Source organism: Benincasa hispida, chromosome 9 (genome assembly GCF_027475165.1).
Source record: "Benincasa hispida cultivar pf3 chromosome 9, pf3_genome.v1.1, whole genome shotgun sequence".
In the NCBI taxonomy this organism is placed as follows: domain Eukaryota; kingdom Viridiplantae; phylum Streptophyta; class Magnoliopsida; order Cucurbitales; family Cucurbitaceae; genus Benincasa; species Benincasa hispida.
In genome coordinates, this window is record NC_143486.1 from 81,630,200 (window position 1) to 81,653,637 (window position 23,438).

Here is a 23,438-nt window from a genome sequence, read left to right on the forward strand (position 1 = left end):
AACACCATCAATTGGTATCAGAGCATGATTTCAGCACTTAATTCATGTTAATTTTAGTTTGGTGGGTGATTTTTATAGGTTGTATGAAAATGAGTGCTAATATGGATAATTTTAGTTTTTGGCATTAGATTTCTCTTCAATTCAATGTTAACTGTTGTAATTGGCTCTTTGTTTATGGGCCTTATTGTGTGATTAAGTGTCTATAAATTTGTTAGAGTCAATAGAGTTGCAATTAGGATGTAATTGAAGAAAGAAGGAACCAAGCTCAGTAGCAAAAAAGTGTTTTTGAAGCTACTGCCTCACAACGTTTCAACGCTACCCTTGGAACATTGCAATGTTGTTCTTCAGACAACCTAGCAAAAGGAGAAACACCCCAAAGCATTGCAACGCTATGCTTCAGCCTACCTAGAACGTATGTGCGCGTCAACCAGCGGTCCAGGCAGTTCGATTGGATCGATTTGACTCCTTTTGGCCTGGTTCAACAAGGATTTGACTGTTTCCACCCATTTTGGAGCCCTAGAAGTCCGGTTCGGTTGGTTCGAGTTTGTTTATGTAGTCCAAAGGGTTTAGGAGGTTGTTTCTAATTATTATTGTAATAATTTAGACTATTTGCTTGTTTAGGATGTCAAAATCAGTGTGTTTAATTATTTATGCATTATGAATGTATGTTATAATTAAATAAATCCTGTATGTGCATATAGTATGCCACTAGATTTAAAATCTCAACATAAGAAGCATGTATCATGCATTAAAAGTATGTTACAATTTGTTATAATATATAGTAAGCATGATTTAGGGTTTCATACCTTTAATAAGTTGCATGGTGTAGTTAAATAAAATTCAAATCTTTTGCTAAGAGAATAAGGTTCATGCAACTAAAATGAAATAGAGAGATTTGGTTCTCTCTAGCGAAAAAGACACAAAAATTAGAAAACTCTCTCCAATTCCCTTCAAATTCATCCTCAGAGAAGATCAAGTAGTAGTTCTTCAGCATTAGAGTGAAGAATTCAATTGGAATTGCGAGGAGGATTCTACAAAAGTATAATACTGAAACTATATCTTTCTAAAATGTTATGAACTTACATGTTTCTTAGCTAAAATTGATGGAATTAGAGTATTTAAGATCCTAATTTCTTTCGCATGTTGAATGTAAACACCATCACAAGTCATTAGACCAGGTCAAGCGTGAATTTTGGGGACACAGTGGTAAATTCAAACACCGTTGATGTAAACAAGAGGCCAAAATTTCATTGCTTTTTGACTGGTGGCGTATAACTCAGTTACGCATGGAGACAGAGTGATCAATTGGGAAGAATTCAGAAGATTCTTTTATGACAAGTTCTATCCAAGATCATTACCCAATATGAAACGAAATAAATTTTTGAAGTTAGTATAGGGAAGGATGACGGTGGCAAAATATGAGAAAAAGTATATAGAACTATCCAATATGTTATTTTAATAATTGAAGACGAGAGGGATAGGTGCAAAAGATTTGAAGATGGCTTGAAGGAGGAGATTTGCACTCTAGTCACTGTCAGTGCTAAATGGAATGATTTCGTCAAATTAGTTGAAACTACCATGAGGGTTGAGAAGCTTATCTGAGAAGAAGATAGAGACAGAAGCTACAAGGAGTGTTCATGCAGCTACCTCTTCGAGTCAACAGTATAAACAACTTTTTTCATCATTTTTTTCCTTTGCTCAGATATCAGGCACAACTGTCATTTTTTTTCTTTGAATTTTTTCCTTTATTTAGATTCTTCCTTTTGCTTCTTCCTCTAGCTTCTCGATCCAACCTCTCTCTTCTCATTCCGACCTCCAGTTTATCATCAGACAACTATAATTTTTTTCTTTGAGAAAAAACTGTAGAACGAAGGAATGGAAAAAAAATTGGAGAACGAAGAAGAAGAAAAGAGGAAGAAGAGAAAAAGAAGAAGAAAAAGACGATGAAGCATAACCAACAAGAATTGGAAGGAGAAAAAGTGGAAAAAAAAGAATACAAAAGAAAAAAGAGAAGACGAATGCACTGTGATTGAAATGGTAATTTCTCATGATATTGACATAAGCAAAGGGCCAAAATTCATTGACTTTGTAATTCACTCCCTACCGAAGAGAGAAGAGAATGGTTTTAGGATTCTTATAATTTCTTTTGGTATTTATAAATGAGAAAAACTTGCCTGCAAGCTGGACCATAGGAGTTCTTGCCAACCAACCGCATTGTGCCATGTCACTTTTTAAAAAAAAAATACATTTACGTTCAGCTTCTGCCTTTTTTCTGGTTTGTTCCTATTATCTTTCTTTTTATCTTTTACGTCTCTTTTTCTTTTCCTGTTAGAGCCTTCCCGCCACTATGACGTTCGAGTTGCAATTCGTCGGAGCTAACCTTAAGGTCCGAGGAGAACTTGGAGAAACTTCGATCGTCGCTCGATCAGATCAAACGGTAGGCGCGGTGGCTCCACCACAGCAAACGACGGTGCAGGTTCCTGGGTTTGATTGAACCTTTTAAGCTCTTGGGGGGGGGGGGAGGAAAAAACACGTGGCACCACCTGGCAGACCACATTGAGTATAATTTAAAATTTTAAGATATCGTTATTGGGTTCATTAAATCATCACAAGAAAAAATTCCTTTTTCACTGAAACTTGTACAATTATCTTTTACTAAATTTTAGCTCCAATCTTATAACTTCTACATGATGGCCAGTTTCTTACAGAATAACTTAAATCCCAACGGTTTCACAAACATTAAAATTAACAATTAACACAAAAGATCAAATGGTGAAACTTGAATACATACGAATGAAGATTCAAATGTCGCTTAGGATGCAGGAGAAAACAAGCTGACATTAAACCATAGGAACTTGGAGACTGAATCAGGCTGATTGCAGAGAGAATTCCGACCACTATCCATTTCGTCTAGTCTGACCTGGAAAATTCAGCCCTCATTCCACAAGCTTTGCAGCACCTTCCAATATCTCATACAAGAAGGGTTTACATGAATTGCGCGAAGAACCCATCTCAGGGGAGACTGACATAACTCAACCCTCGATTGATCAGAACCAACTTTTGACTGTTTTGCAAGCAGATGCATTTGAAACAAGAGCTCCGCAGACCTCATATCTGCAAGAAACATGGAGCAATTCATACAGTTGACAAAATCCGTTGTGCATATTTCCCTATAACAGATACTCCTTTAGAAAGTATTTCCTCAAATAATCAATTCCATCGAAACCCAATGATCTATAATCAGTACTGAACGATACAATATAATTTCTTCTACACAGAAATACATATATATTTAAATCGCTTATTATAGAAGACTAATTAACACCCTTTGTTGGGACAAAAAACTAAGTGAATAGAGGTAGTATCGATCTTAACATGTAATAGAAGATTTACCGTCAACACCTCAACGAGAAAGGCCACAACAATCATCTTAGATTAAAAAATAATAATAATAAAATTAGACGGAGAACCAGTATAATAGATAAACCTGGTGGCCATGAGAACCATTCAAAACGAAGGCCCGACTCCCAATTTTCTTTCAAACCAAGACTCCCTTCTGCTTGTGCCAGTGTGATAGAGACAATTGGTATTGGAACAACAGAAATTACTTGGGCTTTAAGGAGACTGTCCACAGCCAGCCTCAAGAAATGAGAACTGCAAAGCTGCTTTGCAAGTTCCATGCAGGTTACACCTGAGTTCATTAGGGATTTGAATAAATAAATAACCATGCCAAAAATGGAAACCTGAAGAGCTGGGATTAAAAAGACTGAAGTTCAATGAATCCATGACAATTGGATGACAACTCATGTAGAATGAAAACAAATAGTTTCAGAAAGGAAAATCTAGAAGACTGGAAATGCAGAACATAGCAACACAATCGCCACAAAGAACATATAAAAAGAATTTCGAAAGAACTAGCTTGCATTTTAGCGTCCACTTGACAGAAAGATACCATGACAGAGGAGGAGACAGCCATCGTCATGTCCGAAAGAACAAGCTTGTGCAAAATACTTCTCAGCAGCCACAAAATCCTGGCTCCTAAAAGATATCAAACCATCGACCAGAGTAAATGTGGGTATTCGCATGTGCTGCAGATTCTTGCTCTCTACCGAGCATTTCTTAAAACTGTGTTCTAAGAGACTGGATTCATCATGAAGTTCATATCCATATGCAATAAATTTAAGACATGCCCATCCAAGATAGTTATCTGTCTTTAAATCCACACATTTCATGAACTCTTTACGGAGGTTGTTAGAATCATTTTCTGCAGCATAGGCTCGGCAAAGTAACAAGTGTGCATAAAAAAGATATATTTCAGGAAGTGAAATAGAGGAAGCAGCTTTGGCATAGTTGATGCATTTAATTTGGCCACCGCCTTGCAAACTGATCTCAGACGCACAAAGTAGAAGCTGAAACTTCTTATATTGATGAGATGTATCTTTCTTAAAATACAGTTCATTAGAGAAGGCAACCAAGATTAGCCGCTCAATAGTTACGCGTAGATGACAGGGAAATTTTTCTTCACGTGCCTTCTGCAGAATGTTTAGTATAAGAAGATATCGAGCATCATAATTCCATGGTTCTTGACGTAAGCATCTGTAAATGAGGAAAAAATAAAATAATAATTTCTTCTGGTCTGCAAAACGCTAATAATACAAAAATGAGGCCATTTAATATCCATAAAATCAGCTAATATTAAAATTATTATCACATGATCAGTGCCCCTTTATATTTTTTAAGAACATTCCATAACGAATGGGGATGGATCTTCAACCTACAACCCTTTAGAGGCACAGAGATGCCTTAACCTTGAGCTAAATCAGGCTGGCAATCCACATGCCTATCAAAGATGAAAGTTCCACTCTCTTTTATTCCGAAAAATATACACTCCCGCTTGGCTGTTTGACACACATGTCTAGTCAGCCAGAAAACAAAAACCAGCAAAGATATTTACAACATTTATATCAAAGTTGACAATAAAAAGCCAACTAATCTTGAGAGGAACCACAAGAATCAGACTTTAATTAAATGATGGCATCCTTTGGATGTCATTCCATGAATTGATCATCATTTTTTACCATCCTTGGTGCTTTTCAACTTATTTATCTTAATTGAAACATGGTTAGTGCGTATGAATTATGTGATCAATTAAAAAGGGGGTTATTTTTAAATATAGGACAATGAGCCAAGTTATTTACAAATATAGTAAAATGTCATTTTCTATCAGTGATAGACAGTCAAAGACCGTGATAAATATCTATCGATATCTATCATCATCTATCATTGATAGACGGTGACATTTTGCTATATTTGAAAATATTTCCAACAGTTTTTCTATTTAAAACAATTTCCCAAAAAACTATTAGTTTTAGGCTGTTAAAAGTAGGGCAACTTTACTTCTGAAGTTGTCGGATGGTCCCAATCCCACTCTGGCACTGGTATGAACACGTTGGGAAAGAAAACCTCGGATCACTCGTGCCAATTGTATAGCAGGCCACAGCTCCAGCACCATGAATTTCATATGCAGATTTCAGACCTTTGTTCTGTTGGTCAAAACCATAAACCATGTTGCAGCACCTAGTAGCTGTGTGAATGTCATCCCTTTCTTTGTTGGATAGCAAAAGATAACCAAGCAAGTTCCTGTTTGAAACATGCTGTTAACAGAAGAATCCAGAGGGGCATGGACAAGAGATAATCAAGACAACTGTACAGTGAGAAAATGACAAGCAAATACAGTGGGGGCATTAAATAAATATGACTAGAGAGGAATCCTCTACAACAAAGCTAACGATGAGCAGACACAAAGCACTAATAACAGAAGAAGTCATCATGCAAATAAACACATTATCATACTTTTCCGAAGTAGGATTTCAATAGCAAATAATCCAACCAAGAAAAGTTTATTTGCTGGACTTCCAGCCGCAGTACCTAACAAGCTTAATTCCGTGTCTAATGAAATGCTTTATAATAATCAGAAACTACAGTGAAATAACGTTTGGTGGTCAACAATCAAGTTGAAAGTTAATCTTATAGCTTAAGAAGTGAACACAAGGTTAGGGCTCATGGATACACTCTCCTGTCACCTCTTCCTTGGTTTCTCCTCTCTCCTCTTTCCCCTTAGCTTTTCTAACACTAGCCAATTCTCGATTTTCAAGCCTCAACCTGTTTCACGACTGCCTTTTTTTTTTTTTTTTTTTTGGATAAGGCTGTTGCACAACTAAAATTTTCAAACAAGCAAGCATTGTCTTAGCTTCTAATTTCAAGGTTGGTTTCTCTGTTAATTTTTCAGAAGAGTATGAAATTAAACAGTACGTGTTGAAAATAAGTACTTCTGCATTGAGTTAAAAGGAGAATTGATGTAGGAAGAATGAAGTTAATTAGGTAATATTCTAGGTTAATTAACTTTTTACCCCATTTGTAATAAACTCTATAAATAGGAGTCTTTCCCCTCTTCTATGAAACACATTTTCATTTTAATAAAAGATTCACTCACAATCTTGATTCTTGGAGGATTACTCCTTGAGGCTACTTAAGCTTACATCAATTTGGTATCAGCAACTGCCTGGGCCAATGTTGGCTACCACTAGAGGCGTAATCGGTTCGGTTTAGTTCAGCTCAGTTTGAGCCTCAAAACCGAAGCGAACCAATTAGAATATCACATAAATATTAAGAACCGCAACCAAACCGCCCAGAATACAGATCGAACCACTCAAACTACTTTAATTTCGGTTCAAGCGTTTCAGTCTGACAGTTCCCTTTTTACTGAGTATCCAGGTTGGCCAAGTCGATGGGCTGTGCAAAAGTGGGCATAGGACTTCGTTGGGCCATCAGATGAAGGTCCGCCTACTTGGAGGTAAGAATTGCCCTTTGGAAAAAAATGTGTATTGCGTGCCTCGTAAACGGGACCTGATGTTTAGATAAGACAAGTGTAACCAGCTGCGCGGCACATCTTCTTTGAACCTAGGTCTAAACATTTAATAAAAACATTTTTTTCGAAAAAGAAACGATCCATTGTATTAATAAATAGAGAGGAGCGAAAGCTTCAAGTACAAGAGAGTTATACAAAGAGTAAAGCGAGAATACAAGTGCTTGTAAAAGGATCAGGAGATGCACCCGAACGTCTCAACTAGGTTGACACTCCCTTAGCACCCTCATCATCTCCAATTCTAACCCATAACTGGGAGATAAGAGAACAAGATTACAAAAAGAGGACAAAGCCTAAAGAGACAACAAAAGTGAAAAACTAAGGATAAAGCCAAAACAGTGGCCTGAAAATAATGGAAATATATAAAAAAAAAAAAGTTCAATAAGTGTTGCTGAATTCTGGAAATTTGGAGAAGTTTAGTGCTGTCCGATAGGAGGGGTTGAGATAAAGGCCTCCCAATTGAGGTTGAAGTCTGAAAGGCTATAGGCACGGAAAGGGTCGGAAAGGAGGCATCAGGAGGAGGCTTGACGACGGACGGCTTCAAGGCGATCTTGGCAACTAGTGGCTTTTTTATGGAAAATTCTTTGATTTCTTTCAAACCAAAGGTTTGCCAATAAGGCTTTTACAGTATTACACCATAACAAACGGATGGATTTGTGGGAGATGGGGCCAGCAAAGAGCTGGAACACGTTACTTTTGAAATCATTGCACAAGGTCCATGGAAGATTGAAAAAACACAGCAACTTATTCCAGTACCAATTTGAGTAAGGGCATGTAAAGAAAATGTGAAGGGAATCCTCACTATGATGTAGGCAGAGTGGGCAAACTGTGGGGGAAAGGGACGATGCTGGTTGCTTTTTCTGAAGGACTTCAGCTACATTCAGCTGAACGAAAAGCATAATCCAAATGAGGATGTTGCCTCTTCTTGGACTTTTTGTTTTCCAAATAGCCGAGAAGATGGGCTTTTCCAAAGGGGAGAATGGTGTTAGGTGGCTTTTCAGGGATTTAACGGTGTATTGGCCATTGGTTGAGATGGACCACACTCTTTTATCAAAAGAGAGAGGGCTTCTACTTACAATTTTTCTCAACAAGTCTTGGAAGGCCAACACTTCTTCATCTTTAAGCGATCTTCGAAAAGTAATGAACTACGAAGCTATGTTATTATCCCAATGATCGGCAACTGAGACATTGGGGAGCATGGTGATTCTGAATAAGCTAGGAAAAAGGATGCGGAAGGGGGAATGTCCTTCCCAAGTGTCTAACCAGAAAGCAATATGACTGCCATTACCAAGTTTGAAAGTAGCCAAGGATTCTACCTTCAGCCATGTCTTTGAGATGCTAACCCATGGACTTTTCAGGCTTCTACCTCCTTTACTTGTCGTATGCCAATCAAAAGCATCCATACCATGAATGCTTCTAACAACCTTGCCCCAAAGAGAGTTTTCCTCATTCAAAAATCTCCACCCCCATTTAGCAAGGAGTGCAATGTTCATAGCTTTGAGCCCCCCAAGACCTAGATCACCATCTGCTAAAGGTTTTTGAACCAATTCCCATTTGACCAAGTGATTCTACTTGTTGCCCTTATTACCGTCCCAAAAGAAACTTCGTAGTAACCTTTCCATTTTAATTGCTACCCCTTCGGGCATAAGGAAGATAGCCAAATGGTGGGTTGGGAGGTTTGAAAGGACTGAGGTACAAAGAGTGGCTCTTCCACCCCTAGATAGATTGAATCTTCTCCATTTGTCGAGTTTACCTTGTACTTTATCTAGGACCGGCTGCCAAAAGGAGGCTCTTTTTGGGTAACCCCCTAGAGGCAACCCTAGATAATGGAAGGGGAGATGGTCAGTCGAAACATTTAAAGAAGCTGTTGTAGTATAGAGCTCACTATCATCCACATTAATGCCGTAGAGTGCTGATTTATCCCAATTTACCTTCTGTCCTGAACACCATTCAAATAGTTCCACTGTATGCTTAAGTTTTGACAGCATAGTGCTGTCATGTTTGCAAAACAATGGTATCATCCGCAAATTGGAGTATGGAGACTTGGACTTACTCTTTGCCTACTAAAATCCCTTCAATGATGCCGGTTGGTTGAGTTTGGAGATTAATACACTCAAAACTTCGCGGACTAGAAGATAAAGAAAAGGGGAGAGAGGATCACCTTGTCTAAGCCCTTTTGAAGCGGCCACTCTTCCCCTTGGTCTCCCGTTAATGAAGACCGAGTAAAGTGGGTTTTTAACACATCCCAAGATCCATTCTATCCATTTTTTATTGAAGTTCTTGGCCCAAAGCACTTTTTCTAGAAAATCCCAATCAACTCAGTCAAAAGCTTTCTCCATATCAAGTTTAAGTATCCAACCCTTCTTCTTTTTTGCTCTATACTCTTCCACTGTTTCATTGGCTATAAGTATGGGATCCAAAATTTGTCTTCCTTCTATGAAAGCACATTGGGATGGAGCAATGATGTCGAACATAACCCCTTTTAGTCTCTCGGCTAACACCTTAACAATGACTTTGTAGATTAATGAGGTTAAACTAATGGGTCTATAATCACTTACCTTGATGGCTACTTTCTTCTTTTGAATTAAGCAAATGAAATTCTCTCTTATACACGCATTGATCTTGCCATTCTTGTAGAAGTCATTAAAGATATCTTGGAAGCTTATCCTGAGAATAGGCCAAAACTTTAGCAAAATTTCAGTGGTGAAGCCATCGGGGCCTGGGGCTTTGCTTTTGCCAAGGGTTTTTATAACTGAGAGGATTTCTGTGGCTGAAAAATTATTTTGCAGGAGAAGATTCTTATTCGAGTTCACACAAGGCCAATCTAGATTTAAAGGGAGGTGCCTCTGCCCTGGAGATTTTAGGTAAAGGTTGCTGTAAAAGTTGAGTATTAGGTTTTCAATTTCTACACTCGACTTTGTTGGGATCCCTTGTTCATCAACAAACTCATTTATAAAATTTCTCCTCTTTTTTGCTGCTAAGAATCTGTGAAAAAAGCTTGTGTTCTCATCTCCCTGCTTAAGCAAGTTTAATTTACTCTTCTGCAATAGATTAATTTCTTCTAACCTATATAAGGCCATTAGTTCTAATTTTGAAGAAGACCAAGCTGCATAATCAGTGCTAGATAGTGGGGAATTCTCAGCAAGTGTACCCCATTTTTCTATTTCTGCTAGCAACCTCTCCTCTTTTTGTTTTAACTCTTCCTTATTGCTGAGATGCCACTCTGTTTTCACATCTTTCAGTTTCTGATTTAATACAAAACCAGCCCAACCATGTGCTTTGTTGTCAAATCATGCTTTCTCTATAATTTGGATGCAATCTTTGTTGAGCAGCCAACTATTGCAAAACCTGAACGGCGAAGGACCCCAACTAAATGATCCGGCTTCTAATAAAATTGGGTAGTGGTTTGAAAAAATCCGGGCTTGTCTATTGGTTCTAGAATTTTCAAATAACTCATCCCAACCTTTTGATATGAAGAAGCAGTCTAGTAAGGATCTTGAAACAGTGATGTCTTCCCTTGACCATGAAACTTCCCATTACTCAACAGGATTTCTATGAGTTTTGCTTGCTCAATGAACTTATTAAACTTTCTCATGCCTCTAGTGCTTCTACCCAAGGGAAATCTTTCGTGTGCCCATCTTGTGATATTAAAATAGCCACCCATACACCATGCGTCTTCACAATAAGCTACCAAGGACAAAAGTTCTTCCCACACAAATTTTCTTTCTTTGTAATCGGTTGGCCCATATACATTAGTAACCCAACAAGTCTTTTTACAATTAGTGTTGCATTTAATTGAGAGAAAGTAACCGCCTTTGAGGGTTTCCATTACTGAAATTAGGCTTGTGTCCCACATTGTTAACAACCCACCCGAAGCACCAAAAGATTCAACGAATTCCCAATCAACATCTTTAGAACTCAAGATTTAATGAAACTTGCATCAAAATTTTCCTTCTTGGATTCTTGAATTAACACAATTGAAGGGTTAATTTTCTTTAAGAATCATTTAAGGGCCAATCTTTTATTAATGTCTTTGAGACCTCTGGTGTTCCAGGATACAATCTTCATCTTTTCGAGAACAATTATCAATGCCAACCAAAGGTTAGTCCAATAATAAGTTGCATTCAGTGACTAAGCTCAGAAGGTGTGGTGGAAGGTCAGAAGGGGCTGAAGGAAGGGCTAGAAGGGCAGGGTTGGGGATTTTATTCTCGGCAGTAGGATCCTCCCCTGTTTGAAACAGGGTATTTAGGTCAGCAAGCATGGTTTCTTCCAGATTTGACTCATTTTGATCTTCTGAATTGCTAAGCCACTCGTTTTCCTCTGAACTAATACTAAAGGGGGAATCAGGAGGGCAATCTCTCTCACTGATTGAGTGAAGTTTAGGGGTGAAAAAAGAGGTTTCTTTTGGTGATGGTCCAATCGGGTTGTAAGGGGAAAGAGAAGATGGAAAATCTAACCTGGAATTAAAAGGCTGCTTTGGAGAAGAGGGGATTTTGGCTTTTTGGGGCTTGGAGGAGGCTGAGCTAATGGTGAGTCCGAGGCTTTTCGGATGTTCCCTCAGGTGCTTTCTTCTGATAAAGTGTTTGGGAAAGGTTTTGAAGAGGCAGGAGGGGTAACGGGCTCTGGTTAGCCTTTTCTGGTTTGTTTTGCTAGTTTTAAGGGCGGGTTTAATGTTTAGGAGAGGAAAGGGAGGCTTGGGGAAAGCAGAGATAGAGGAGGAAGATGCCTTGTTAGGACAGGGGAGAGCAGGGTAAGGAAGGGACCGACTGTTTGAGGGTAGAAAAGGCAGGGAGGTCGATTGGTCTGGAAAAACAGGGGAGGGCAGGGGAGAGGAATTGAGATAGAGAGCAGGGGAAGAGGAAAACTGATGAGGAGCTTTGGTTTCAGGCTTGGCTATGACATGTTCGATCGAGGAGGAGACTGAGTGAAGCACTACATTGCAGGGGACACAATTTTGCTTTCTTTTCTCTTTATTAGCATTGGTGGCTTTTCAACTTCTTTCTCTTTCATCTTAATGGCAGCAGATGAATTAATATCTATTCGTGGAACACAAGGAGCCTTATCTGAAACAGCAAATAAAGCAGGGGACTTTTCGGTTTCCTTTGATATGCCAGATGGGCTTTCAAATGACTGCGGCTGTGGGGACTTTTCAGCTTCCATATTTAAGTGATTTACTTCGGCAGCCTCATTAAAAAAGCAAGATGGCTTTTCGACTTCCCTTATTTCTCCCATATTGATGATTGAGGTTTGTGACTTTTCAACTTCCCTTATTACTCCCAGATTGAAGAATGAATTTTGTGGCTTTTGGATTGCATTCAACTTTTCTGCTTTTGCTCTTAGGCATCGTGAGAACTTAGGCTTAGATTTATTTGACAATAGGAAAGACCAATTGGATAAATCGATTAAATCAACTTGGGATGAGGCATCTTCATCCTTTAGAGTATCAAAATATTATCAGCTGATTTCGGGTTTTTTCCGATTTGCTTCATGGGAAACCCGAAACCGGCCGAATTTCATCGGTTTTTCAAATAGAAAAATCGTAACTACCAAGCCGAACCAATTACAAACTGAACTGACATCGGTTGCGATCAATTTGAGCGGTTTTTTTGGTTTCGATTTTTTACCTTGCATCCCTAACTACCACCAGTCACAAGAGGACCGAAAAAATGAAAGGTTATGCTCGTAGTCAAATGAAAGACCGAAAAAATGAAAGGTTCAAATGAAAGGCCGAAAAAATCTTGGCGATGCCAATCACAAGAGGGAGCTTTGAGTGTTGTGCTCGTTGCCAAACAACCCACATATATTTAGAGGGAACCCTTTAAAATTCAAACAAAGGAAGGAGATTAAAGAACCATCAAGAATGGATTTTTCACAACCCAAAAAGAACATTCAAGGCTCGAAATTACACTTTTGGTTATGAAACACGACCAAGAAAGGTTGATTCCTATTGAAGAAAATCAAAGAATCAATCCTATACCTATTACAAGATGGAAACATACTCAAGAACCCAACAAAATTACTACTTTGATCCTATTACATTGGAGAATATAAACAAAATAGCAAAAGAACTCCAATATTCATTGAGAAAAATGTGTCAAATTATAGATCAATTATCAATTCATTTGCAAGAGTTCAAGAAAGGATTAATTCCATATACTTAAGTAAAACAAAGGAACTGCAATTGAAAATTTTTCAAATAGAAAATTTTGAAGATAAAATAGGAGAAAATCCCATTAAGACTCATATAGTTAAACGATGTGATTGGACCAAAAATCATGCGAACGAAGTAGAAGAAAAAGAAGAATTTGAAGATATAGATTCGGAAGTAGTCCCGAGTGAAGAAGAAAAATCCAACAAAGAAGATGGAAAAGAGGCATTGAACATTGAAACTCTAAACATCGAGGCGGAAATTAAAAAAAAAAAAAATCGAGCAAGACTGACACACTGATAGCATTGGAAATTGATTACCACAACGTCAAAGAACTTGAAGCGAATGATGAAGAAGATGGATTCTTGAAGGGTTCTCTTTGAAAGCTAATTCTTTTTTTATTGGTCTTATGATTACGGTTTTGAATGAGCTTGATAGAAACATCTTTTTTGGGATTATGGCCGATGGAAAAGTTCATCTCTTGGTGGAAATGTTGGATTTTGTCTTGGATTTACTTCTTTTAATCAAAATATTTTTTTTCAAAATGTAGGAGGTTGATTTGGTCATATGTCATTGAATGAGTTTATTTTATTGCTTGTTTGCTTCATTTTTCTTTTAAATTCTTTTTGGAGAGGTAGAATGATGTAGGAAGAATGAAATTAATTGGATAATGTTCTAGGTTAATTCCTTTTTACCCCATTTGTAATAAACTATATAAATAGGAGTGTTTCCCCTCTTTGTAATAAACTACATAAATACAAGTCGTTCGAAACACATTTTCATTCTAATAAAGATTCACAATCTTGATTCTTGGAGAACTACTCCTTGAGGCTAATTAATTGGATAATGTAGAAAGAATGAAATTAATTGGATAATGTTCTAGGCTAATTCCCCTTTTACCCATGTGTAATAAACTATATAAATAGAAGTCCTTCCCCTCTTTGTAATAAACTACATAAATAGGAGTTTTTCCCCTCTCGTAAGAAACACATTTTCATTCTAATAAAGATTCACAATCTTGATTCTTGGTGAACTACTCCTTGAAGCTAATTAGGCTACATCAAGAATGGCTTTAGATAGAAGATATGGAAAATAAGTTGGTTTTCGCTTCTTTTATCTCATCTTTGTTGCCGTTGAAATTTTGCAATATCCTTTAAACTTTGTGTTTTTTAGAACAAGATAGAATGGAAAATGGAACCGTTCATTTACAGAAAAGGGGATATCTTCAAAATGGTCTATATGATGTGTTGTGTGGCCCAAGTAAGGGAGAATAAAGATGATCCAAGTTTCTGCTGGAGATCTTAAAAAAGGATAGCTAACTTTTTGAGTCATGTTAAGAGACTTCCTATGAGAATAGTCACTTGTTTTGTAGTGGACGGGGGAAGTTCTACTGCAGATGTGTGATGTTAATAGGGAGACATGAGGATGCTGTAAAGTAACTCAAAGTCTGAAGGAACAATTATAGAGATTATAGATCCAGATATCTATGACTTGTAAATCTACAGATAATAATTTAGAAATGCCTAGATCATATTGGGTGAGAGAAGAAACTGAAATGGTAGATTTAGACTGGAATTGAATTATGCTGATCTCTAAATTGAAGGCTAAAGATGATTGGAAGGAAATCAACCAGACTTTAGAAAATCATTTTGAAGTTACATCTTTTACTAACTCATCCATGGTGGATAGCTTTGGGTCAAATGAAAGACAGGTGTTTTTTATGTGGACTTGGACCAAATGGGAAATGCCTGTCCTTATGTCATTCTAATTTAAAATTAGCAAAATGGTTGGATGAGAAGCATAGGAAACCGGAATTTATCATTAGTTATGAGGGTGGATCAATACTATAAACTTACGTTTGGAATGTATATAAGAAATAATTTCATTGATGTATAACATTTATAAAGGAAAAATAAACGAAGAGTTATAATAGACATCCCCAATTGGACAAAAGGACAAAAGAGGAGAAATGTTATAGAGGAAAAAAGGAGAATCCAATTTACACCAAGAGAAAGCAAGGGAAAGAACAATATCAGAAAAGATGGGATAGGTGTTTTCCTTTGATTCAAAGATCTAATGATTTCTTTTAATCCAAATCGACCATAGAAAAGCCTGAAGAAAACTTGTCCAAAGGATAGCAACTCCATGAAGGGATCGCCCAAATAGAGTAAGAAGAATGTAGGGGACCCTTGGGGAAGATCACCATTTAATTGAAAGTTGTACTCTATGAAGCATAAATACTTCAAATTTAATCGATATCAAATATGTATTTTGATGTAATGTCTTTTAGTCAAGATTGATTCTTTTCGTATTCTTTGAGAGTTCTTGCATTCTTCTACAAAGACACTCTTGATTAGTTGGGTAATATAATTAAATTCGTCTTCATCTATCAACTTAAACTTTTGGGTCAATCGGTGATTTAAGATCCTTAACCCCACTCAACACCCATTCAAAGGGATGAGGGCCAAACTCGCAAAAATCCTCATAAAGAATCATTCAAGGGGAAACTGCCAAAGCCATCTAGCCAACAAGGCTTTCTTCCTAATCCTTAAGTTCCAAATAATCTCATGCCATAAATATAATGTTTAAATTTCAAGCTTTATTGTTTAATGACCAAACATAATGAATATCTTTTGAATTGAACCTTTAGGTCATACATATAGATACTTCCATAAGTAATTATGCCGCTCTCTACTAGGAAAGTTGAGGAAGTTCTATTTAAAATCAATTTCTCCATGTGGAACTAACCATAATTGGAACTTTTCAATTGAATTTATTTTATTTTTTATTTTTTAATAAGAAAAACTAAAAGGGAGATAATTCCTCGCGGAAAACCGATCCCATAAAATTAAACAAAGAAAAGGAGAGTGGGAACAGGGATAGGGAAGCCATGACCGGCCCCACCTTGCCTCGTCCCATGAACATCTCTATGCACTCTCACATTACACCACCCTTCAAAGACTCTGTTCTCAAGGTGTGCTTTACAAAATATAATCACAACAAAGGGTAACAATCAATTTCATAACAATTATTATTGTTTTGTCTATTACCTTCTAGCCACTTTGGAACATAGCCTCTCACATACAGTAGCAGTTATGAAGCATGGGCACTTCATATTAGAGGTGGTATCGGCGTCGGACACCTATCGGACACGGATTCATCCGGACACGCCATGGACACGTGTTATAATTATTTATTTATTTATTAAATTTTGGACACGTTGGGACACATTAAGACACTTCACGGATATGCTGAAAAAGAACTAAAGGAGATAATTGTTTGAAGTTTGAGCCCAAATTTAAAGCCCATTAACTTTCTTTTTAAAAAAAATATAAAAATATCATAAAACCTAAAGTCTAAATATAATATATAAACTTTTCAACTCCCAGCCTTGTCATGCACGTCAAGTATAAAGGATTCAAGTATGCATTATTCTTTTTAGCTATTGCCTATTGCCATTTACCCATCCAACTTCAAATGTTCTATTTATTTTATGCTAAATTTACACATTCTAAAAAAGGTAATTTCAAAAAATAGGTATCCCCAATGTGTCGGTGTCCTAGTATTTTAGAAATTTACGTATTACTGTGTCCTGTCATATCTGTGTGCGTGTCTCATGTCCGTGCCCGTGCTTCTTAAGGTAACAGATTAGCATACGTTGGACAACGTCAAGAAGTAACCAATGTTGTCAGAAGCAATGTTGCACAAGAGATGAGAAAGCTTGTCGCGGCATCAACCTAGTGGACAACAAAAAAAAGTGGTGGTCATATATATGATTGACAATGGTAGACTTGTAACAGATGGTGTTAATGGTCAGTGGCGTGCTTATGGTGGCAATGGCAAAGGGCATAAACTTGCTCAATGGAGATGGCCGTGGAGCAAAACATAAGGCGACTAGGGTTAGTTCCTTCCCATGGGTTTGGTATGGTGGTGCCATGGCTAATCAAGTTCTAAGGTTTAAAGCAAATAACATCTCTATCCAAAACCCATCTTGTCATACAACATTGTTTTCTATTTTCTAAGTATGCAAAAGACTAGCCTCATCCAAGATGTCTAAAATCAGCCCAACTTAACAAGGCCCCACCTAGAAAGCTCTCATGATCATGTCCCCTTCTAGAACCATTTAATTTCACGTGATTAGAGTTGAGGTCATCAACCAATCGACTTTCTAGCTATCTCATTCCTTTCGTGATTCCTTGATTCGTTACTTGTCTGGGTATGAAAGTTGCATTGTACCTTATCCAAAGCTTCATCTCCGGTCACACGCAATCATCGTCGGTAATGGCATCCAAAAAGTTTCTTCATGGGTGTCCACCAATCTGTCCATCATCTCTTCACAACACTTGTGGTAGCACCTACCTCGAATTTGTAGGTTCGTCAACTTTTTCAAACGGCTTCTCCCTTGAAATTTCGACTCCATCACCTCGAACATAATTCTCGCCCAGTTGTGCATGGTTTACGAACTGCACCAGAAGCCAGGTCAATCCCCCTCAATTGCTTCTTTCTAACCTCATTCTTTCTTGAGTGTCACACTAGCCTCAATTTCCAACCTTGAAAGTGTGTTCATTTCCAACACGTATCAGCCATTTGGATGTTCCTTTACTTGTTGTACACGTATCGAACACTTATAGTGCAACAAATGCACTAGACATATGAGGTAAGAAGAATGGGGTTAATTGGATAATTGGGTAATGTTCTAGATTACTTTTCTTTTTACCCCCACTTACAATAAAACTCTATAAATAAGATTCTTCCCCTCTTGAATAAAACAATCATTAATACTTTAATAAAAGATACAGAAGATGGATTCTTGGAAGATTATCCCTCGAGAATTCTTAGGCTACATCAATTTGGTATCAAAGCAACAGTCTGGGCCAACGTTGACTGTTGTCGGTGGAAGACTGGGAAACTCTTGGTGATGCCGATCACGAGAGGGAGCTTTGAGTGTTGTGCTCCTTGTCAAACAAACCACATATATTTTAGGGGAACCCTTCAAAATTCAAGTTACAAAGAGGAAAATTAAAGACTCATCAAGAGTGGATTTTTACCACCCAAGAAGAATGTTCAAGGCCTGAAATTACTTTTGGTTATGAAACGACCAAGAAAGACTGGTTCCTATTCAAGAAAACCAAAGAATCAGTCTTTGAGATGGAAACATACTCAAGAACCCAACAAAATGACTACTTTGATCCTATACGATAGGAGAACATAAATAAAATAGCAAAAGAACTCCAATATTCATTGGGAAAAATATGTCAAAGTATAGATCACTTATCAATTCATTTGTAAGAGTTCAAGAACGGATTGATTCCATATACCGAAGAAAAAACAAATGAATCAGAGTTAACTTTTCAAATAGAAACTTTTGAAGATAAAATTGGAGAACATCTTGTTGTGACTTGTATAGTTAACAAGATGATAGGCCAAAAATGATGCAAACGAAGTAGAAGAACAAGAAGAATTTGAAAATGTTGATTCGAAAGCAGTATCGAGTGGAGAAATCCAACAGAGACGATGGAAAAGAGGTATCGAACATTGAAACTCTAAATGTCGAGGCGGAAATAACAAAATCGAGCAAGAACAACCCACTAATTGCGTTGGGAATCGATTACCACAACATCAAAAAATTTGAAGCAAATGATGAAAAAGATGTGATTCTTGAAGGGTTCTCTTCGGAAACTAATTCTTTTTTGTAATTAGACCTATGATTACGGTTTTGAATGAGCTTGATGGAAACGTCTTTTTTGGGTTTATGGCCAATGGAAAAGTTCGTCTTTCGGTGGCAATATTGGACTTTGTCTCCAATTTACTTCTTTAATCAAAATATTTTTGTTCAAGATGTAGGAAGTTGGTTTGGTCATACTCTGTTGAACGAGTTTATTTTATTCCTTGATTGTTTCATCTTGAAGATTATTCTTTGAGAATACTTAGACTACATCAACATACATAGAACACTTGCTAAGTAGACTAAAAAGACACATATATGACAATAATAATAAATTTTGAGTGTAAAATAAATCAAACTAATTTTTAAGCACATAAATGCATCAACCCACTTACTTTGAATTTTTTCTAGTATGAAAATGATATATATACTTTTAAAAATGTATATTTTAATAAATGTGTCCTAGATTTTTCAAAAATGGTCATCATGTCCGTATCGTATCCATGTATTGTATCTATATCCATGCTTTTCAATTTTTTTTTTGTTCTTTTTCCATTCATTGCTTATTAGAGGAGATCCAACTAAAGAAAGGTGCCCAACTATACAAACTAATAACTAAGGTATAGTTGCAAAAGATCTTTGAAATCAAAGCCCAAAGGAAAACAAAAAATATAACAAGAGACTAAACATCACTAGGATCCCTCTCCAACACTCAAACATCTGTTATTTCGCTCTCCCCAAAAATCCCACATAAGAGCATACACCCCAGAAGCCATAAAAAATGACCTTTCTCACAGCAGCATAGATGGAGAAACTCCCCGATCGTGTCACTAATGTCCTTGTGTTAAGCTAGCAAGAACTCAAAAGTATAGAAGAAATAAGCCCAAACAAGTCTAGCAAACTCATATCTCCAAAAATGTGATCCAGGCTTTCCTCTACCTTCAAATAGAGAAAACAACAAAACAACCCAACTAACGAGGGCATCCTCCTCGAAAGTCGACCCAAATCATTGGCTTTTTCATGTAAAACTTGTCAGGTAAAGAACTTTGTTGTCCTAGAGACTTTAATCCTTCAAAGAGCGGAAAAGAAAAAATGACTAACTAGTGGGAGAAGGGTCCAATAAATAATGAAAGAAGTATTTACAAGAAAATCCCTTCAAAGGGGTGGGGACTCCAAACGCGAACACTCTTTCTTATTGAAACAACTTTCATTGAGAAAAAATTAAAGAATACACGGATTTTGTTTTGTTTTTGTTTTAGTTGGAAGGGAACCATTGGCTTGTGGGCTGTGATATGGCCTTTGATTGTATTGCTGTCTGCTTTTTAGTTCTTTTTGGGAATGATGAGGGTGCTAAGGGCATGTCAACCTAGTTGAGATGCCCGGGTGCACCTGCTGATCCTTAGGGTAGATTTCTTGGTATCACTTTAAGCATTAGTCTCATTTCATTACCTTAATGAAGAGGCTTGTTTCTTGTTTCAAAAAAATATATCAATTTGTTAAGATATCCTAACATGAAACACAATATAAAAAATAAATAAATAAATGAAAAAGAAAGGCACACAAACACAAGGAAAGAACTATACTGATACTGCAATATCAGGAGAAACTACAATATAAATTGCCTTTCAAGAGGGTCGTGTCTTTCAAAAGTCCTCGACGGGATAATACCAAAATCTCCTCTAAGGTGCCAACTCCCCTTATTTATAACAAAAACACTACTATCTAAATTACCATACCCTTGCTACTGTCCTAATATTTCCAATATATTTCTTACTAGCGCTCTCACATTCATTTCTTTGTATTTTTTTTTTTTTTTTTGTGGTTCATTCTCGTTCTTCCTCTTAGAGGTTTGTATTTTTTTTAGTATGTTTCATCAATGAAAAATGAGGACAAGGATAATTGTGAACAATGATCTTCATTATAAAAAGATCTACCTGATCAAACTACTGTTGGGGTATGCATGGAGAGCTTTTCTAAGATGCATCACTCCATTGAGGAATCCCAGGCAGTTATTTGTTTGATATTTGATCTGTTCAGCCAAAAAGGATCGTATCTAAGTCACTGTGTTAACACATGCACAATAGCAGAAAATGAAAGAGACTCGGGTTCCAACAGCGAGAACTGATGCCAACCAGCTTAGAAAGAGCAATCAAAACGTGCATTCTAGTAATATCTTCATGAGATTGGAGACTGGAACGGCTGCTTAAAACAATGGACTCAAGCCGATCACAACGATCAAGGGCATGGACAGCAGCCACTACAAAGCTCATTTTTGAACTCTGGAAAAAATTGGTTGGCATCTTCATGATACTGTTAATTGCGGAATCCAATCCAGATATTGAACACAACAGTCTGCATATGAAACCAACAGAAGCAGCAGCACGTGTGCTTTCCATGGTAGAAATGCCAGAAGCAAGTGTTCTCACAGTGCTAAGGGCCTGGTCATTCTTTCCTAGTTTCCACAGAGAGAAAGCATAAACCTGCAAACCTTCAATGTCGAGCATGCCTGGAATCATCCAAAACTTCAAACCTCAGACACTAATTTGTTGATTTCTCACTTCTATAACAATAAACATAAAAAAGTTAGCTTCAATAAGTAAGGCAAAATCACAACCTTCTTTACTCAAATTTTCACATTCCTGCAAAGCTTCAAAGAAATTTCCTACCTGCACAAAAGAAATAGCAGTTTTCAGATAGAAATTTTTTCCATCTATTAATTAATGTTAGGCACTTCTCCATCTCCAAGAATTACATAGAGAAAACTAGTAGGGTTTTAGGTTTCATGGTACACACAGCCGTAGAGGTCCAACAAAAATTTAGTAAACTTCACCATGCACAGTGATCTGGCTAAGTTGATCGATATGTCTCTGACATGAGACCTTGGAACTCTATCTGAGAAATGGCTAATTGTGAGGTATGCTAAACGATAAGCAGCAACAGCAGACTGATAATCTAATTGTGCCTCAAAAGCTAGTCCATTTAGATTATAGGATTCAGGGTAACAAGGGGCAAGTTGAACGGCCTGACGTATGGCTCCAAACACCTGAACATAAAAGAAAAATCCATAGGCCACTCTGAAGATAAAAAGGATTGTCAAGTAAAATTTCGTCCATAACTTGACAATAATCAGACCTGTGGAGATGAAAGATGGCCTGCCTGCAAAGAAAGCTTGGCAAGACCAATTTGGAATTCCGCCACCTACAAGGATATTGTTTTTACCTTTTAGAGTAGGCAAACATGAAGAGCCAACAGCTGCACAACAGTCGGGAAAAAAAAATCTAAAAAATGAATGTTAAAAAGAATAGTCCATTCTTCCTTACTTTTTTCTTTTTTTTTTTTTTTTTTTAAACGAAAAATCCTGGGAAGCAACCAAGCATTTAAGATTAATTAATTAATAATTAAACAGAGTACTTGATCTCATTTATCTTAAAACAGAATCAATTTGAGCAAATCCTTTCAACTGCATCGGTTCCAGTGCTACTATATTGATGATCTTAAAGAGAAAAGTTACGGGTAGTATTTGTGCAGCTCTTAAACAGCTCTCAAATGCTTCATCCGATGTGGACTCCCTGTCAAGTAAAAATCTCTTAGGTAAAAGGGTGATATGCGATTCACTAAATGCATCCAGTAAAACACTCTTAATCCCCCCACCCCCAAAAACAAAAAAAATACACAACAAATATTTTCTCCATGATGAAAAACACCTCAAAAAGAACATTTATATATCACCTAATGTTCAAATCAGCCGACATGCCAGCCCAGGGTAACGCTAGAGAAGGGTCTATACTTCTGGCATAATCAAAAGCCTGTCTTGCCAATTGCTTCTCGCCCCTATTCCAGTATAACTGTAAAGAAACGTAGGAAACATCCAAGTTCAGGAACATCAAAATATTCTTGATCATTAAATCAAGTATGAAGTACATGTACCAACCAAACGGTTTCTGACCACATCCAATTCTCTCAACCTCGACAAACATCCAATTCACAAAGATCGAGCCCCCAACAAAGATTGTTACCAGAATTACCACTTGCCACAAATATAAAAATACATTCAAAAAAATAATTTTAAAAATGGTGTGCCCAACTGACTTCGCTAGCAGACTAGATGTGCCAACCAGCACGTCTATGAACGACTTCCATAAAATAAAGGAGATCCTATTATCAAAAATATTTTATTTTGAAATATTTTTTATGATCTTTTTTCCTTCCTTCTTTCTTTCCTATTTGGGATAGGAAATAGAACTCAATTTAAAAATAAATGAATCTATAATCTGTAATCTATGCTACATATAAAAAGGCCTATATGGGAGAAAATCTCTCTCCTCATTTTGACCATTTTTAAAAATAAATTGATCATATGATCATTTGATTTTTACTTAAATTATTCTTTTTCATTTTCATGTATATTATTCTTTTTTCTCTTTCATTTATTACTCTCTCTCCTTCCACTACCCCTCTCTCTCTATATCTCTCTCTCTCTTAAAATACCACTCACCCCACGCTACCAAAATTCCACTTATCTCTCTATTATTTCTCTTTCTCTCTCACTCATCCATTCACATTCATCTATCTTAACCTTCCATCTCCCACATATTCACATTTCCCCTCATTACCAACCCTTCGAATTATTTTGATTGTAGCTTCTCCTTGGCATGTTGGCAGAAGCTTCTTGATACTTTCCATATTCAGTAGGTGTTAGT

The 23,438-nt window shown here is 37.0% G+C and overlaps 1 protein-coding gene across 3 annotated transcripts in view; it reads right to left on the bottom strand.

Moving 5' to 3' along the window:
- Window positions 1–2,623: 2,623 nt before the first annotated feature.
- The window catches only part of LOC120086114 (Tetratricopeptide repeat (TPR)-like superfamily protein), a 36,931-nt gene continuing 16,116 nt past the window's right edge, over window positions 2,624–23,438 (bottom strand). For all 3 annotated transcript variants that reach the window (XM_039042560.2, XM_039042561.2, XM_039042559.2), the window contains 11 exons: window positions 22,468–22,583; window positions 22,250–22,307; window positions 21,871–21,936; window positions 21,569–21,781; window positions 21,353–21,404; window positions 20,871–21,244; window positions 20,673–20,767; window positions 5,398–5,640; window positions 3,953–4,596; window positions 3,488–3,691; window positions 2,624–3,114 (listed from right to left, as the gene is read on the bottom strand). In XM_039042560.2, coding sequence (XP_038898488.2) covers window positions 2,930–3,114; window positions 3,488–3,691; window positions 3,953–4,596; window positions 5,398–5,640; window positions 20,673–20,767; window positions 20,871–21,244; window positions 21,353–21,404; window positions 21,569–21,781; window positions 21,871–21,936; window positions 22,250–22,307; window positions 22,468–22,583 — 2,250 coding nt within the window. In that variant the 3' untranslated portion in view covers window positions 2,624–2,929. The remainder of the gene's footprint in view (window positions 3,115–3,487; window positions 3,692–3,952; window positions 4,597–5,397; window positions 5,641–20,672; window positions 20,768–20,870; window positions 21,245–21,352; window positions 21,405–21,568; window positions 21,782–21,870; window positions 21,937–22,249; window positions 22,308–22,467; window positions 22,584–23,438) is intronic.